The 19,331-nt window shown below is 42.0% G+C and overlaps 1 protein-coding gene across 1 annotated transcript in view; it reads right to left on the bottom strand.

Annotated features, from left to right (window-relative positions):
- Positions 1-19,331, bottom strand: part of DNAH6 (dynein axonemal heavy chain 6) — a 192,411-nt gene that overhangs the window by 149,553 nt on the left and 23,527 nt on the right. The window contains exons 11-21 of the mRNA XM_084627883.1: positions 16,730-16,930; positions 16,157-16,277; positions 14,991-15,142; positions 14,208-14,360; positions 11,192-11,443; positions 9,410-9,538; positions 6,882-6,995; positions 3,416-3,559; positions 2,632-2,844; positions 1,620-1,712; positions 686-805 (exon numbers count right to left, since the gene is read on the bottom strand). Coding sequence (XP_084484009.1) covers positions 686-805; positions 1,620-1,712; positions 2,632-2,844; positions 3,416-3,559; positions 6,882-6,995; positions 9,410-9,538; positions 11,192-11,443; positions 14,208-14,360; positions 14,991-15,142; positions 16,157-16,277; positions 16,730-16,930 — 1,692 coding nt within the window. The remainder of the gene's footprint in view (positions 1-685; positions 806-1,619; positions 1,713-2,631; positions 2,845-3,415; positions 3,560-6,881; positions 6,996-9,409; positions 9,539-11,191; positions 11,444-14,207; positions 14,361-14,990; positions 15,143-16,156; positions 16,278-16,729; positions 16,931-19,331) is intronic.

Genomic DNA, 19,331 nt, shown 5'->3' with positions numbered 1-19,331 from the left:
TATTGATCCTCAGTTGATCATCTGCAGTATTTCAGTGCAGAACCCTTCCTCTACCCATAACATTAGCCCTGTCTACCCCACAGCTGATGAACTGGCCCACTATATTTCCTCAATTACATGTACCCAACCCAGAATCACTCCCAGCTATTACACCTTCTGCAAGAAGTGCCTCATGTCAAGAACTCAGAGCTGACCTTGTCATCCCCACTCCAGCAGCAAGGCACCAGCTACCCCACATCGCAAGAGGCTTGGACCTTGCCTCCCATAGGCTGCCGGACCCACCCTCCACCCACACCAAGACCTGGAGAGATCTGATACCACCCTACTGAAAGCTCTTACTATGCACCCTAGCTTCTCTCTGCTTGCAGCCAACACGCACTTCCAATTTGCAGAAGCCATTCACTTGCCAGTTAGATAACATTCCCAGGGTGAAAGTTAAACAAATATAAGCTCATTATTTGAACTGTGTAAGTCGCTCACATCTTCTGAATGATGGTTTCCCAACAAATATAAGATCAAAGAGGACTTTGTGACATCACCTTGTAAAATTAGGTTAAAAAAAAAAACTCCTTTCAGCAATTTCAGCATATTCAGTATTTTAAAATAAACTAGAACTCCACCACTTTGCCCTTTATTTGAGACTCAAGCTAAGTCCTAAGAAGCTGTTTTGTTGTTTGCTACTCACCAATGTTTGACTAAATAAGGAGAGCTGCTTTTGCCATTCATCAACACGTGCTTTGAGAGGGCCCACATATCGTGAGGAGGCTATAGTGGATACATTAATAGTGCTGTCATCAAGAAGAACCTTAAATAAGAAGCACACAGTCTGTCAGTTACTGTCTAGGGACCTGATTCTCCACTAGCGATGATCAAAATAAAATAGATGTAGGTATGTTATTTCACTACAATTAGGGTGACCAGACAGCAAGTGTGAAAAATCGGGACGGGGGTGGGAGGTAATAGGAGTCAATATATGAAAAAGACGCCAAAATCGGGACTGTCCCTACAAAATTGGGACATCTGGTCACCCTAACTACAATACAAATGGTTTGTTGCCTAAAGTTTTAATTGAATCAAACTTTGGCTGAATTAAGTGTATGTTATAATTTCATAACATATTTTCTAAATCACAGAAATTAGGCCCTGATCCTGCAAATGGCTCTGCACAGATAGACCCAAGCGCCTGCAAAAAGGGTACACCGCATGAAGACAGTTGCAGGAGAGGGGCTCTAGATAGGTTTTATGCAGTCATCCAGCTGATATTACTTCTTCTAGTTCTAATGTTTGATATTAACCAAAATATCTACAATTTATTAAGATAATTACATATTGTAATACATATTGCAAATGTTAACTTTGGAGAACTGAATGTTAATGAAAAATTAGAAACTCTCTTGAGAAAAAATTTTGTTATTAAATGGATAAGCAAAAAGAATGTGAATTTATATTTTTTTTATACATTGTTTAAAATAATATGAAATGTTCCATCAACATAGACCATTACCAGGTCATTGCCAGAATTTTATAAATGTAACCTGCCACTGCTAGTTTCATCTGAATTTTTGCTAGTTTCACTTGAACTTTTCTCAGCTGCCTATTAAGTACAAGCAGTGACTTACCTGAATGTCATCTGTACCACCAAGGATAAAAACATCTTTAGAATCACGATGAGGAAGAACAATGAATTCAGTTGTTTTCCAAGAATCCTCCACCTGGTTGAGAAAATTATAAACCTTGTAAATCTACTTACAACACTAAAACATTTAGGTTTTACAAAGTAAATAAAATGTAGACAGTCTCATTCCAACTAATGAAAAAACTGCTCTTTCACCTAAAAAAAACCCAACGAGGAGTCTGGTGGCACCTTAAAGACTAACAGATTTATTTGGGCATAAACTTTCATGGGTAAAAAACCCACTTCTTCAGATGCATGGGGCTAAACAGACACTGTCAAATGATTGTTCTCTCTTCTCAGAAGAAAAAGGAAAAAAATCTCTGTTGACTTTGTCCTTTTCCATTTAACAAGCATCGACCTTTTTCTTATTTTGCATAAAACCATAATAAACAAAGCGTGGTTTTTGTCTGTTTACAATAATGTCAACTTGCACAGAGCCTTTTTAAGCCAAAACATGACTTCAGCGCAGACTTGCTGACATCAGGAGGTATGTGCTACTGTAGAGGCAGTCGAAAAGGCACAGAACATTCTGTGGGCCCAACATTCTCCGCCAAGGAGAGTTCTGTGGGCAGTGCACCTGCAGAATCATTCTCTGCCTTTGTAAGCCCCCTTGAACATGATCCTTGGAAGGGCAGAGGTCTATTATTAAGGGTGAGAGGTTTATTGCAGGAGTGGGCGGGTGAGATTCTGTGGCCTGCATTGTGCAGGAGGTCAGACTAGATGATCATAACGGTCCCTTCTGACCGTAATATCTATGAATCTATGAATTATGACAGAAACTGTATTTCTGCTTTATATTTCACTCAAATATAAAAATTCTACTTACCATTAATGTGGTACTTATATATTGTGAACCATAACTGAGAGACACATTCTTTCTTATTCGTCCATAAAAAGGTCAAGATTTTCAGCCCATTGTCAAAAACAAAGACAAAATGTTTGTTTGTAAAAGTTACCTTTTTGAGAATGGTCTCCAGGGAAGCTTCTCCAGAGGCTTGTCCAGAAACATCCTGAATTTCTTGAGAAAAGTCAAAAGCACTGAGCTCAACAAGTCGAGCCAAAGATAACGGGTATTCCACATCCACCAGTTGTGCATTAACTATTTGCTCCAAAACTGCCCAGTGCCTGGGTTTCAAAAAGGGGTTTCTTAGGTCTGTGATAACTGGAAGCTGGAAAAGTCAAACGAACAATATATTTATTTTTCATTCATGTATTTTACAACGCTAGACCTCTCTCAAAGCACCATCTTTTAAATAAAGCTTGTAAGTAGAACTTGTAAAAGACTTTTGATCAAAAATTTTATTTAATTATTTTTACAAACAAAAGATCGTTTTCCCCACAGTTTCTTTTTGTTTGAAATTTTTGGCAAAAACCAAACTCGTTTGGTTTTAAAAAACTGAACTTTTCAGTTTTTTGTTTTTCACTCCTTTTCCATTTTGCCTCTGGACGAGTTATATAAAATGAGGGAATCTTTGAAGTTTATTGAAAAATAAGTAGTATATTTTAACTTCATGTTTTTCATAGAATATCATGGTTGGAAGGGACCTCAGAAGGTCATCTAGTCCAACCCCCTGCTCAAAGCAGGACCAGTCCCCAATTTTTGCCCCAGATCCCTAAATGGCCCCCTTGAGGATTGAACTCACAACCCTGGGTTTAGCAGGCCAACCCTCAAACCACTGAGCTATCCCTCCCCTTTTCTAAAAAGCTTTTTGGAAAGTTAATTTCAAGTTGCTATTTTACCTTTTCTCTCATCTTCTCCACATTCCCCTTGAGCCGGGGCACTATATTATTGGGTGGCAAACCTTTTTCCAACTGATTCACAAATTTGGCGTACTTGGAAACCTGAGAATTCAGGTATTCTGGATCCAAGCTATCAAATTTACACTGTGGAAATCAAACATAGAAAAATATATTAATTAATGGTCACATTCATTTTGTATAGTACCTTACTCCACAAAGAAATCACTGCACTCAATGGCACTACTCATACAGAAAGATACTACTCAACGTAAGTAAGGGTAGCAAAATCTGACACACAGTGCATACAACAGTTACAGTATACGGTCAGATCCTGCAATCCTTGGGCACTCAAAGGCTTCAAAAGACCATAGATTCTAAAGCAAAGCACTATTATATACACCTAATCCATTAAACACAGGTAAAAGAAAGGTACTACAATAGAACACTAATGATAGGGAGACTCAGTGAATTTTGCAAATTAAAAAAGAAAGGCTATACTGTGTTTGATAATAGGCAAAGCTGGCACTTCTGATGCCTGCAGTCTTCCACTGCCACAATATATGGAATGACCACAGTCTTTCTTAAACAACTGGACAACAACAAAGTACAAACACAAACAGGTTTCCCCACAACTCAAGTCCCAGCATTGTCTGCCTTGTTTTCACCAGGGACCAAGCCTTGTCTAAATCTCTATACAGCACACACAGACATCTAGTAGGTAATTAATATACAGTAAGTAAATACACCATGACACCAACTACCATACCATGACAAGAGGTAGGATGAGATGTACCATATACCTTTCAGATGCGGAATCCCTCTATGCTCTGGTGGAAGAAGGCTCCCACTTAGGGTGTATGGCAGCCTGATACACAATAGGAAACACACCTCAGTATTTTATAGGAGGGCACAAATGGAGCCAAATTTGATCTAAACGAGCAGGAAAGACTAAAAGCAGTGGGGGAGGAAGAAATTATGAAACACTAGTATTGAGAAGTAGGAGACACCTCGCACAGCACAAAAAAATCAACCTTTCTTCACCAAATATGTTAGTTTGTTTTCACTGACAGAATCTAAGATAGTTGCATACATTACTCTACACCTTGAGGAAACAATCACAAAAATCAGCACAAAGCAGATAAAATGTTGATTTTTCTGACTAATGCAGCTGCAGCAGCAGTGATAGGGAGCCCCTCTTTCAGTCAGCAGCGAAACAGGAACTGACAGCTAGAGGAACTAAGGGCTAGTCCATCTCCCCAACAGGGAGAGAACATCCCATCTGTAGGAGGGGAGGTGCTGGCCGCCCTAAACCTCTGAAGTCATGGCAGTTCCCACCAGTACAGCACTGGGAACCCACACACAAGAATAGGCCATTACTATAATGACTGAGGAGTTATATGCGGTCTCATAATAATAATATTTATGGATTTATATGTACTGAAGGAGCACCTAGAGCCATCGTTCAGGACCCCATTGTGCTAGGCTCTGTACGTCATGTAATGAAAAGATGGCCCTGGCCATAAAGAGCTTCCAATCTATGGATATTATTATAGAGATAATCGGTGGTTAGAAAACAAAAGGTATCAGTGAGATGTTTAAAGTTAATCGCAGGTAAATATAAAACAAAAACTTCTTCACAAATCATGCTGGAAATTACTACTGCAGGCGGTCAGAATGTCAAAACTACAGCTGAATGTGAAGAGGCGGTGAAAGAATTTTACAACCCAGAAGAATATTAGCTGTTTTGTTGGCCAAGACATGAGTAGCCAAAACTCATGCTTTGAGGTGTCATCTGACCACTGCAGGATCCAACTCACTACTCCTGGCAGCATTCTGCACCAAAAAATTAAAAATTTTGCATACTACATTTTAAAATTCTGTAAAATTATGCAAATTTTATTTGTCAAATAAATGTGGAGGCATGGCATTGGGGAGCACAGGCCACTGGCTACACAGAGGTGGGAGATCACTGTGCAACTCCCACCCAGGACACAGACTCAGCAGAAAGGCTGCACCCAACCCTGACACAGCGCAAGGACTGGGCCTGCCCCTCCTTGCCAGGTGCGGGCAAGCAGGCTCAGCATGGCAAGATCCAAGTGTGGAGGGGCTTAGCATGGAGGGATCCAGGTGTGGGTTGAGAGGGTTCTGTGTGGAGCAATCTGGGTGCGGGCGGTTCAGTGGGGGATCCGGATGCGGGGGGGATCTGGATGCACAGGGGCTTGTTGGAGGGTTCTGGGTGCAACGGTAATGGGACCCTGCAGATTGGGTCCAGGTATAGGTGGTTGGGGTGCAGCATTGGGGGCGTGGGGGATAGAGCTCGGAAGGGGGGGTCTAGGTGTGGGGGGGGCTCAGGGGAGGGGTCCAGATGGTGGGGAAGTGGAGCTCAGTGGGGTAGGGATCCAGGTGCAGGTGGCTCATTGGGGTTGGTTCAGGTGAAGGGGGGGTGAGGTTCAACAGGGGGGGAGTTCTGGGTGCAGGGGCAGAGGCTTGATGGGGGGGTCTGGGTATGAGGGGGTATGGAGGCCTGGGGGTTGGGAGGATGGGGGAGCAGCTCCCTGTACAGTGATCCCTCCTCCTTCAGCTCAGGATCGTTGGGTGCAGGAAGTGTGTGTATGTGGGGGGTGGGTTGCGGCATTTCCTACAGCTGGGGGAGAAATCTGGGGGTGTGTCTGACACGGCCCTGGACGCCAGGGGATCTTCCCCAGCCCATCTGGGACTAATAGCTGAGCCTGGCGCAGGGTAGGAGACACCAGCCAGGTCTTCCCCAGTCCCGCCTCCTGCCCCACAATCATTTACCTCTCTGCTCACGGCCCTGGACACCTGAAACATACTGCTGGGGAGGGTCGCATGACTGCTTTTGTGGCTTTCCTTTGCTTCCCCATCAGAAAGTGATTTTTCCATGGGGAAGCAAATAAATCTGTGAGGGACATAAATTCTGCACATGCGCAGTGGCACAGAATTCCCCACAGGAGTAACTCATGTATATTTTGAAGAGAAGCCTGAAGAAAGCCAAATGAAGGAAAGTGAAACTTTATCTAAGGGCAGACTATTTTTATTCTTTTTTCTTTTTCTTTTTCCTCTTTATTAGCCTTAGTAACTGCAGATATCCATAGTGACACAAAGATTAAGTAGCCTTCATAACCCAAATGTTTGTTCTAAATGGTTAGAATAAAACTTACTTATCTACAAAATTCCTGCCATGTTATTCAAGCTTTACAATTTGTTTCACTAAACTCACAAGATAGTATAGAGCAATTCAAGAAGCATAACCTCTGGAATAATTTACAAAAAGATTAGCTGCATAGTAATCTTTTATAGCTCTGTAATTCAAAAATCTATAATGCCACTTTGGAAAAATAAAAGAAAGTATTTTTTCTACATATTATAAACTAGAATTTTATATTATAAACTGTATTATACATCATTTTTATACTTAGTCATTTAGGAATCAGAGCACTTAATTTACCTCCATCCATTCTGTTTGGAGTATTTCCCATTCAGAACAAGAATCCCAAAGCAGCTGTTTGAGTTTCAGTTCTGCACTAACTTCCTCCAAAGCATCAAATTTTGAAATTTCCACCTCAAAAGAGAAATTTAAAAAGTCATTTTTAAAACTTATTATAAAACAAACAAACAATCTAATGCAGGGATGGACAAACTTTTTGGCCCGAGGGCCACATGGGGGTGCGAAACTGTATGGAGGGCTGGGTAGGAAAGGCTGTTCCCCCCAAACAGCCTGGCCCCCCACCTCCTATACGCCCCCTCCCACTTCCCGCCCCCCTCAGAACCCCAGACATATCCAACCCCCCCCCGTTCCCTGTCCCCTATCCACACCCCCACCCCATGAGAGGCCCCCCGGGACCTCTTGCCCCTTATCCAACCTCCACCCCATCCAACCGCCCCCTTCTCCTTGTCCCCTGACTGCCCCCCAGGACTCCCTGCCCCTTATCCAACCCCCCCTGCTCTCCGCCCTCTTACCAGCGGCGTCACTGCGGTGGGGGGGGAGGAGCAGCAGGGGAGGGGCCAGAGGTAGCCTCCCTGGCCAGGAGCTCAAAGGCTAGGCAAGACGGTCCCGCGGGCCAGAAGTGGCCCACGGGCTGTAGTTTGCCCACCTCTGATCTAATGTGTATTTTTTAAAATACCCACTTCACATTTCCCAAATGCTACAGTTAACATTGGGGAAGAGTAGGGATAGCAATTTATCATATTGCTTTAGGAGCAAATAATCTGTTCTAAACCACTTTTCTTCTTAAATATTTTTGTGCAAAAGATACAAAATTATTGTGAACTCCATTCAGTTGTCTTGACTCCTTTTATTTACAGCAGTCAGTAAATATTGCAGTCTACTGTTAATTTTTAGTCAGTTCTGTGAAAAACTGCCAAGGCACATACATTGCATTAAAATAGCTCTCTCCATCTGTGCTGAATATTCATCACTAAACAAAGATATGCTTTAAGAAGCTGGAAAGGCTCTATTTGATTTCCATCGTATACCCAGTCCTGAGACGTATCAGTGACATTCCCTTTAACTACAGGTAGAGGAGTTCTCCCACTCTAACAGATTGCAATAATTCTATTTATCACCCATAACCAATTTACAATAACTCAACTGCCCATGTTTTCAGATGGTATTGTGGCCACCTAAATATTATTAGGATCCAGGTGCTACCCAAAGATGGCATTAGGTTAGTAACCAGCAAACTGACATCTTCCAAAAAAGTCTGTTCTTTCCAACAGCATGCTGGTGCTACTTACCCCTCTAAACCTACTGTTACAGCTGTACATATGTATCCACTTAAAGCACATTTCCAAACCCAGGGAAATTACAGCCTCCTCCAATATAGTTCTTAGAAGTTATGACATACAGTTGTGTAACCCAGTGCTTTCAACTATGAGAAGTGGAACCTTTGAAAGAAGTCTCAGCTGTTGTACTATCAGATATTGTACCGGCTGAAGTTATAAGCTCTAGTGGCCCTTCCAGCAATGTAGGTACCCTCTGAGAGGCAAGTAAGTTGTAAGGTGAGTGCTTACAAAGCTTACAAACTCCCTGTCATCAGTCGTTCTCATCAGCATTACATTTATTGCCACACAAACATCCAGGCGTGATGGCAAAGCTCTCATCTAATGCTCATGAGGCCCTCATACAACAGATAGTTCATAGATATTACAAATGCAGTCAGTGTTTGTCACTTTTGTTTCTTTAATGTAGCTCTTACAAGGGTTATGCTCCAGAAGAACTCTGGTTTCCAAGCCTATAAGGAATCCCAAAGCCCAAAGGATTCACAGTCTAAAGAGGAAAAAGACCTATTAAAAGACATAGCCCAACTCCCTGCCAAAGGAGGATTGCTCCCTACTGCACATTTCTTGTGCATTTTTTTCCCTAGCTGAAGAGACCAGTGGGGAAGTCCAGGTGACTGCCACAGGCTGTTCCATGGTATTATCTGAAAATTCTAATAAAATCAAGGTACTTCCCACAGTGCATTAGCTCCTTCAATGCAGACACATCAAAGAAGGTACAGTGTGCGGACATCTGGATTCCCTCATGAGCCTGTTTGATTAGGAAACGATATACCAGTAAACATGCAATAGGACATGGGCCTACCTGGGCCTTATCAGAAGTGAGCCACAAACAATCCCCAGACTTCTAGCTGGGTCTTTGTTAGTCCCTTGAACTCCCACCCCCCACCCGCCCCCATACGTAGCTGATGGAGATTGTGATTTTCATAAAGTCTCTTTAAAATGCTTACAAAGATTACAAAATCCCATTGGTTTAATTAGGACATCACACAAACAATTTTTCAAAGGAGACTCAATCCAGCCTTCGCTTGTGCATGAGCAGGTTTGGGCAAGAAATACCTATTTCCAAAAACACACTAGACAGGGCATTGGCTTTACAAAGTTCTGCTATTCAGAAAAATTTGTTTAACACTGCAAAAAATACAGCTCAATTCAGGCTTCATAAAAGTCCAGCAAAGAGCTGAGGGGAAAAATTACCTTAAAATTCTTCTGGTAGGATTTATACTGGAATGCCCGTTTCTGTAGCTCATCTAGAATGGTTTGCAAGTCTGTCAGAGTTTGTTTTACTTTGGCTTGGTCAGCTGCAATATCCAAAATCTGTGGGTCCTGTTTAGCAAAAACAACTTTTTGTTAGTTTGTTAAATTTAGCTTTTAGTTCAGGTTGAGATAAACATCCTATATTCCAGGCTAATGGAAATAAGTTTTAAACTCAGTGACATATACGACCAATGTTTCAATATTAAAATTTATTGCATAACGTATGTGTGATGAGATTTAATCTATTTTAAATGACCAATGTAAATAGGTATGGAAAAGTTATCAAGTCTCAAAGATTCTAGATCAAATCTCTTCTCTTTATAAATGAAAAATATATTCTCCCACCGCCATCTTCCATTTGTCGTCAGTTGGTGAAGGTTAGCTTCCTAACCGCATAGATCATGGGACTTCCCTATGCCATGGTTAGGGCCACACAGTAAGGGCATCTTTCCAGGACCTGATTGCTTATGGCAACATCTGTGAGGAAACCCTGCAGTTGGGCAAGTACTGATCCCTTTTATATCCATAACCATGAAATGATAGAATCACAGGACTGGAAGGGACCTCGAGAGGTCACATAGTCCAGCCCCCTGCACTCATGGCAGGACTAAGTATTATCTAGACCATCTCTGACAGGTGTTTGTCTAACCTGCTCTTAAAAATCCCCAACGATGGGGATTCCACAACCTCCCTAGGCAATTTATTCCAGTGCTTAACCACCCTGACAGTTAGGAAGTTTTGCCTAATGTCCAACCTAAACCTCCCTTGCTGCAATTTAAGCCCATGGCTTCTTGTCCTATCCTCAGAGGTTAAGAACATTTTCTCTCCCTCCTCCGTGTAACAGCCTTTTATATATTTGAAAACTGTTATCCTGTCCCCTCTCAATCTTCTCTTTTCCAGACTAAACAAACCCAATTTTTTCAATCTTCCCTGATAGGTCATGTTTTAATTTTTTTGCTCTTCTCTGGACTTACTCCAATTTGTCCATATCTTTCCTGAAATGTGGCACCCAGAACTGGACACAATACTCCAGCTGAAGCCTAATCAGCGCAGAGTAGAGCAGAAGAATTACTTCTCACTTTTAAAAACATGTACGTTTCAAAATATGTCTAAGCATTACAGATCAAATCCTGCCCCTCTATCCACAACACCCTGGTTACAATGGAACTGGTGTGCTTCCCTTGCCTGTGGTAGGAAGATGAGCATTTTGGGACTCCATGTGGGGTCCACAGCCCCTGAGAAGGCACAGAGCCCAGCTTCATGGTGACTCACTGTACCCCGATGCTCAGGGACCTTGGGGTGAGGGCAGGAAGGTGAAGGAGCAAGTGTCAAGCTGATGAACCCCATCACATGCAGAGGCAGTAAGTATGTGGGACATTGCTGAAGCTCTGAGACAGGTTGGGGAGAAGTCCAGTCCCTGAGAGAACCACTGTGATAAGATCAGCTCTGTTTTGGTGCAGAAGATACAATTTGGTCCTATATATTTAGATCCATAAGGCCAAATCCTGTCCTCAGAAATACTGTGCAACCCTTTAACTCATACAGCACAATTTAAAATGTGAGCATTTGCATCGGATTACAGATCAAACCTTACTTCACATTGTTGAATAGACTGTTGATAACTTTATAGTCCTTATTACTGCTCGGTTGTCTTGTTTTAATAAAACACAATTGCAGAAATTATGTACAGTATGAAAATAATGTAAACTGCTCTTTGCAAACCTGGGCTTGCTGTTTCACTTCTTTCACTTCCTCATTTAGCTCTACAACATCTTGGTCTAAATGTTGACAAAATTTGGTAATGCTGGAATCTCTTTCACCCACTGATTTGTCAATTGCATTGCGAACTGCAACAATGGATGGTTTCAGAGTTGCAAAAAGAGCAAAATCTTCAGGAGGTGTTGGTACTTGGTACTGTTCAATAAGCTGATACATCTGAGTTACCACATTTCCTTCTTCTTCAAGGCTTTCAATCTGCAAAAACAGTCATACTTCAACTACTGTGAATCAACCATGTTTTCTTAAGTAATCCTTACCATTATTTAATCTTAGTTACATTGCTGACAGTATCAAAATATGGTTATTATAGAAAAATAATTTTAATAAGGGGAAGAAAACAAGTCCTAGCCAAATATTATCTTTTTATGTGATTAAAATTAACAGGTTAATCTTGTCCCTGAATTTTTTAGTTTCTTATATCACTACTGTTTGAAAACAGAGTATGTCCAGGCTGCTGGAGAAGACAGAAATGTTTGGCTGGACTTATGGCATCTTCTTCAATGTACCCTCCCTTAGCATACAGTATGCTATGTTACCATTTTATTCCATTGTAGAGAGTTTTGATACCAAAATATTAGGCAGTGGCACACAGTTACTCTCTCAGTTTGCTTTATTTTGCTGGTTGCAAGTAAGTCTATTTCTGGATGTTCTGGTTCCCACTTGGAGAGGATGGATTTTGCTGCTACTAAAAGTGTGAAATTTCAGTCTAAAAGGAATTTGAGAAAATTATTAGCAGCTGAAAAAGGGAGGTTAAAACTTGAAAATGTAGTTCAATGTTTAACACAGCATTCACCACCTGTGAGTGCAATAAGTACATATTTTTCAGCTGGCAATAATTAGAAACATTTTAAAAATGAAAACAGGTAGCTTTGTCCTTACCTGTAAAAGTTGTCTCCTCATAACAGGAAGTCCTCTAGTCTGGAATGGTCTATTGGTTTGGCCACACCACCCATGGGCATGCAGTGGCAGCTCACTGCCAAGGATTTCTGATATCACAGCTTCCCCCTACATATGCTTGGTAAACTGCATCACAAGCCCAGCGGATAACTTCCAATGCTTCTGACCCTGAAGCAACTAACAACATGTCCAGAAGCTGCCATCTTATCTCAGTGAGGTAAGAAATATTTGTACAAAAAGGATGAAAAAGAAATTTCCTGGTGCAGTTGGTAAGGGACAACTTTAGAAAGGAATTCCAAGATTGTCTGTAGGACCGCATTGCCATGACTAATCAGACATTCAAAATACTGTTCCTTCTCACAGGGGTGACTGGTATAAGAAAAGCTACTTTAAATTAAGAGGAAAAAAACACTGGGGTTGTAGCCCACAGTTCAAATGACTGCTGCATCAGCTAATCCAGGAACAACTTCCAATGGGTGTTTGGATAGAAGGACAGATTTCTGTCACAGCATGCGTAAATCTGAGCACAGGAGGATGAGAAATTAGAATCTCTTTTCTGAAGGAATCATAAGAGCTCCTAATATAGCCACTTGGATTCTTAATGTATTGATTGAACAAAAACCAAATATAGGTCTTGGCTGAAACTGATTTAGCACTGAGGCCATGTTGCATATAATACATCAGGTTCTGAAGATGTGGTAACAAATCTTGGATATAGAATCTCCCATAGTCTGAAGGAGAACATTCTCCAGCTAGTTGGGATGGCCAAATTCACAATTCATCCTTCCCAGTTTTAGGCTGTCAATTAAACTATGCCTTTGTCATGGTAGCACACATGATCCTGGCACCAGGAGGTCTTTGATGACCATAAACACTAACAAGGACAGACTAAAGGAGAAGGCATCTATCTTCCATGCCTTGCTTTCTCATTCCCTGGAACAGAACAGATACCATTGCTGTTGCTATTTGAGTCAATCTGTGGATTCCCCCACTCCAGGAAGACTGACTGAAGCATTTGCCGTTCAATCCCCCCACTGTCTTGGGGAGAGTGTCTGATGACTCAGCCAGTTGGCCTGGCCATTGATCATACCCTGCACAGAAGCAGCTGATATCATTAGGTTCCTCTTCCAGTACCGTGTACGAATACTTCCCATGGCACAAGTGAAATTCCATTCGTGCATCCTAGTCTAAGAGGGAGGCATATCAACTTGATCCTGCTAACTAGGACCTCTGATAGAGACCTTTCCTGTGTCAGATTTCTGATCTTGCACCAAATTTTTAAAGGCTGAAGGACTGAACCTGGGAAGGTGAACTAGTTGTCCAAGGACCTTGGCCATTGACAAGAGGAGCATCTGAAAAGGCTCTTCATGTAAGTGTTACCACTATGCAGTATCAGCACAGAAAATCATCAGTCTCAGAAGCTGGAGGGGCTGCCAGATAGTACCCCACTGCTAGAAGAGAAGGATACTCATAGATAGTGGCCCTGCTATGCTTGTTTTCTCTAGTCACATCCTCCACTGAGCTCTGTGCATCAGGAGCCTGCCAGGAGGAGTGAGGAGGAGGGAAAAGAACTTCAGACATAGCCAATGAAAAAAGCCTTTCAATAGCAAACTGAGCAGAGAGAGCTCTTCTCTTCTTGAGCTGCTTCTACCAGTAAAGGCAGAATACTGGGCTTGAGACACAGATCCCAGTTTTATATAGAGGGAAATGTGACACCAAAACTCCTCACCACTCTGCTGTCTCTGTGATGTGATGAGACACATCTCTGTGATGGAGGTCGTCAGCTCAATAGTCCATTCCTGACTAATGAACTGGCTGTGTATAAGCAAAAAAGTATAACACAAGTTTGATATTAACTCTGACCCAGTCTTATAATTTCTAGTGATGCTCCATTAAGAAATGATAATGTACAAACTTTATTTTTTACTTTTGTGGGGGTCTGCAGCATGTGAATACATGGTCGTCCTTACCCACCTTTTTCAATAAATGACATATATAAAATACGTATACATATATGCAGTGGCCCCTCACCCCAATCTCCTGAAAGATAGAATGTACTTACTCGTTCCTGAATTTCATCAAGGAATATCAGGCTATTAACATATTCTGTAGTTGTGGATGGGAGAAACTCAAGTTTAAATTTGGCATCTTGTGCCTCAGCGATAATGGCAGCCACTTTTTTCTTCCCGATAACTGGAAGCATATCGTTAATAACCTAGAAAGCAAAGGGAAATAGTAGATTGTGTAAAATATTCTTAAAGCTAGAGGTGAAAGGTCAATAAATTCATGCTATTTTGGCCTGGATGGGAGCGAGTTCCAAAGATGAAGAGCCCTCGTGTAGAATGCTCTGCTGGCAGTTCCTTTCTTTTTAACCAAAGGAGCTCCAGCTCGAGAGCCTCCGCTGATCTCAACTGATGTCATAGGGAGAGGTGAATGTTCTCTGTTAGGGAGGTTCCAGGCCAATTAGGCCTTTTTCAGAGCAGATCATTTTAAACTTGAACCTATAACAAACAGGCAGCCAGTACAATCCCAAAGCACTGGCACTGTGTGCTCATGGTAAGATACTCCACTTTACAACCAAGATGCCACATTGTAATATTTTGCAGTACATCTTAAAGGATGTTGCAAAGTACCTGTGAAATTAGCGTATGAACTGAGTTTAAAAACGAGATGAACCCATGATATTGCTGGAGATATCATAACATTTTTTGTACTAGAATATAAATAATGGTAGGACTTCAAACAAAACAAACTGGCCAGCTTGTCCAGTTGCTTCACTGGGCAGTCACTGACCTTAGCAAAACTGAAATGGAATAAATTCTTGCTATATTGCCTGTAGATTTACCTCCAAGCAGCGCTTTGGTGATGGTATTAATTTTTCTTTCAGTTTTCTAGCATCTATAAGCAACAAGCCTACATTTCTTTTCTGCTTTATAGCCAAAGCATCTTTGTGTTCTCTGTGATATTTCTCCAGTTGTTCCGCAAAGAAATCAACACCTGTGTGTTATAATGACAGTGTCAAACTAAAAATAATAACTGACACTTTGTGTGAAGAATGATCAAAAGTGTATGAACAATTGTTATCAGATAGTTGTAAACATAACAAAACATATTTAGAACTTTGATTATCTAAACAGAAACAAATGCAAACATCTATTCAACTGAACAATGTACTGAAACTACAAGACAGAGCTATGGGTCAGTGTTTCAAAACTAAGGTTCAGCTTTAAGAGATAGGTACAGACCATTCAATTTGGATAAAACAACCTGAACCTTTGCCCAAAGCTAAAACCAAGCCTTTTAAAATTTAAGTTCTATAAAGTTTGATTAGCTTTTTCTTTTTAAAAGGCATGACACTTGTCCTCACTGAGTAAATAAACATAAAGGGAATGGGGACCTACTCTGGCTTATGAAAGGGCAGTGGGTAGGGAGAGGCTGTGCCAGGGCTGAGGGAAGAAATCATCTGCTGGAGGGACAAACGTGCACTGCTGCTGGAGGCAGTGGCCCTTGCATGGTGCAGGTAAACATCAGTACCTGCCTAGCACACCGGAGAAACACTGAAAGACTTAAAACAATGAGGCCTTAAAGACTAACAGATTTATTTGGGCATAAGCAGATAAGAAGTCAAAAGGTGCAAACTAAGGCTCAGATCCCACAATCAGATGAGCACAGCCCCCTCATGGAACAGCACTGACTTTAAAAGGATTCCACAGGGGCCACCTATGCAGATCAAGTTGCAGGATGAAGGCTTAAATACAGCTTATTCCACTGTGGCAGATACAAATGGAGTTCATTCCATTGTTATCTTGTGTGCACACAGTCATAGATTATTTTGTGTGAAAGAGTAAATAAATGTTTGAACCCATGATTAATGCACTCCTCTGCTGGAAACTGGTCTAGAGAACATTTATAACCAAATCAAGAGTAAATACCGCAGATATTTGCTGCAATAACACAGAAAACGAACAAACAAAGAATCTTAATTAAAAATTAGAGAAAAAGAGAACTCACCATGTTCCTGCTGCTTCAGAGCTTCCAAGTCAAGACTTTCATTTTCTTTGAAAAATAACCGAAACCGTTCAAAAGTGTCTGCATATAAGCTGGCTGACTCAAATGCTGAATACACAGTTTCCTAAATGTTACACAAAAAAAACCATTGTACATAAGAATTTGCTTGGCGCAAACAAATAGAAGAAATTAAAACAATTCTACATGATACATTGACTCCTCTTTTTGGTACTTTAAAAGAAAATTTCTGGAGAAACTGTAAGGTTCAGTAGATTGGTAATGGAATAGTGGTCTTTTATCTCTAGGTCGCCAATCTGCATCTAACTCAGATCAATGGTGAATCAAACTCATTGCCATCTAAGGTCAGTTTGGTGACCTGGTTGAAAATATTTGGTAGTGTCAGTCAATTTCCTTGTGGAAATTAGCCCAGTCTCATCAAAGATTGGATAGGCATGCAAACTGTACAGTGTTGTATCACCCTTAGACAAACCTACGGGCAGTACCTTCAGAAGAGACTTGGCACACAGGGGTATTGATTAATTAAAAATCAAATCTAAAATTGAAACCGTTTGGTACCTTTATTTGCTGGATGATAGCTTGCAAATGCTTATCATCTTTAAACATGGTTGATAAACTTGGTCCTTCACCACAAGTCTTTTCTTCAATTTTGTTATTAATAATAGGACGAGTAAAGGCATCAAAGTATTGATCAGGTACAAGGTTAGCAACAGACAACACAGTTGCCTGAAACTGATTAATAATATCTGCAATACGTTCCTGTTAGACAACAGAAAACATCATTAACACCCTTTGAATCCTTCTGAATTGTGAAATAAATTAGGTGTGAAATATTTCCAAAATATAGTGCATTTGTATGTATGCAAAGGTCTACAGCAGATTATGTCTCACTTCCAGACCAGCAGGAATGGGGAGTAGTGGAGAGGCAACATGCTAAGCACTGCTCTTGCCAGATAAGATACTAGATGGAGCCTCATACGGAGAGCAAACAGGGAGAACCCAGAGAAAACCATCACTCCTCACAACAAAAAATACAGTAGTAGCCAGAAGACACTCTGCTTGTAGAGAAGAGCTGGTTCCCAGCCACAATTGATGCAGAATATCACTGTTGCACCATTGGATGTGGAAGAAGAGCTGAAGAAAGCTATGCAGACTCAGTTAGCCCAAGAAGACAGTTTAATGCAGTAGCTGGCTTGTGCTACTGCATTAAAAATAGATATGCGCAGGTTGAGGCACTTGCAGAGACTCGGGCTAGCCACCCAAGTTCAAGCCCATCCTACCCACAGGGTCCAAGCCTTCGCCAGTGCTGCAGTGTTCACACAGCTCCTTTTTAGTGCGCTATTGTGAGCTCCACAAGCCCAAGTCTGTCTACCTGGGCTGGGAGGCTCGCTCCCAGCTGCGGTGTAGACATTCCCTGAGCGGTTACTGTATTAGGCAGCAGTCTGTATTCCAAAGGGCAGCAGTGGGAGACAATCAGGTAGAGAGTATGTACAAATGTGAGATGTCACCTGAGAGTGTGGGATGAATCCCTAATGCATACAGGTATCTTTGAGATCCAAAGCACATAATCAGTTCCATTTTTATAGTGAGAGCACCATAGAATCATAGAATATCAGGGTTGGAAGGGACCCCAGAAGGTCATCTAGTCCAACCCCCTGCTCAAAGCAGGACCAATTCCCAGTTAAATCATCCCAGCCAGGGCTTTGTCAAGCCTGACCTTAAAAACTTCTAAGGAAGGAGATTCCACCACCTCCCTAGGTGACGCATTCCAGTGCTTCACCACCCTCCTAGTGAAAAAGTTTTTCCTAATATCCAACCTAAACCTCCCCCACTGCAGCTTGAGACCATTATTCCTCATTCTGTCATCTGCAACTACCGAGAACAGTCTAGATCTTTGAAAACTCGTGGCGAACCGGGGAAGTCCCGGATGACTGGAAAAAGGCTAATGTAGTGCCAATCTTTAAAAAAGGGAAGAAGGAGGATCCTGGGAACTACAGGCCAGTCAGCCTCACTTCAGTCCCTGGAAAAATCATGGAGCAGGTCCTCAAAGAATCAATCCTGAAGCACTTGCATGAGAGGAAAGTGATCAGGAACAGCCAGCATGGATTCACCAAGGGAAGGTCATGCCTGACTAATCTAATCGCCTTTTATGATGAGATTACTGGTTCTGTGGATGAAGGGAAAGCAGTGGATGTATTGTTTCTTGACTTTAGCAAAGCTTTTGACACGGTCTCCCACAGTATTCTTGTCAGCAAGTTAAGGAAGTATGGGCTGGATGAATGCACTATAAAGGTGGGTAGAAAGCTGGCTCGATTGTCGGGCTCAACGGGTAGTGATCAATGGCTCCATGTCTAGTTGGTAGCCGGTATCAAGTGGAGTGCCCCAAGGGTCGGTCCTGGGGCCGGTTTTGTTCAATATCTTCATAAATGATCTGGAGGATGGTGTGGATTGCACTCTCAGCAAATTTGCGGATGATACTAAACTGGGAGGAGTGGTAGATACGCTGGAGGGGAGGGATAGGATACAGAAGGACCTAGACAAATTGGAGGATTGGGCCAAAAGAAATCTGATGAGGTTCAATAAGGATAAGTGCAGGGTCCTGCACTTAGGACGGAAGAACCCAATGCACAGCTACAGACTAGGGACAGAATGGCTCGGCAGCAGTTCTGCGGAAAAGGACCTAGGGGTGACAGTGGACGAGAAGCTGGATATGAGTCAGCAGTGTGCCGTTGTTGCCAAGAAGGCCAATGGCATTTTGGGATGTATAAGTAGGGGCATAGCGAGCAGATCGAGGGACGCGATCGTTCCCCTCTATTCGACATTGGTGAGGCCTCATCTGGAGTACTGTGTCCAGTTTTGGGCCCCACACTACAAGAAGGATGTGGATAAATTGGAGAGAGTCCAGCGAAGGGCAACAAAAATGATTAGGGGTCTGGAACACATGACTTATGAGGAGAGGCTGAGGGAGCTGGGATTGTTTAGCCTGCAGAAGAGAAGAATGAGGGGGGATTTGATAGCTGCTTTCAACTACCTGAAAGGGGGTTCCAAAGAGGATGGCTCTAGACTGTTCTCAATGGTAGCAGATGACAGAACGAGGAGTAATGGTCTCAAGTTGCAGTGGGGGAGGTTTAGATTGGATATTAGGAAAAACTTTTTCACT

The sequence above is a fragment of the Lepidochelys olivacea genome (assembly GCF_965140295.1).
Source record: "Lepidochelys olivacea isolate rLepOli2 genome assembly, chromosome: 5".
Lineage (NCBI taxonomy): Eukaryota > Metazoa > Chordata > Testudines > Cheloniidae > Lepidochelys > Lepidochelys olivacea.
Note: the sequence above shows the minus strand (reverse complement) of the source record. Positions and strands in the feature narration are given on the sequence as shown.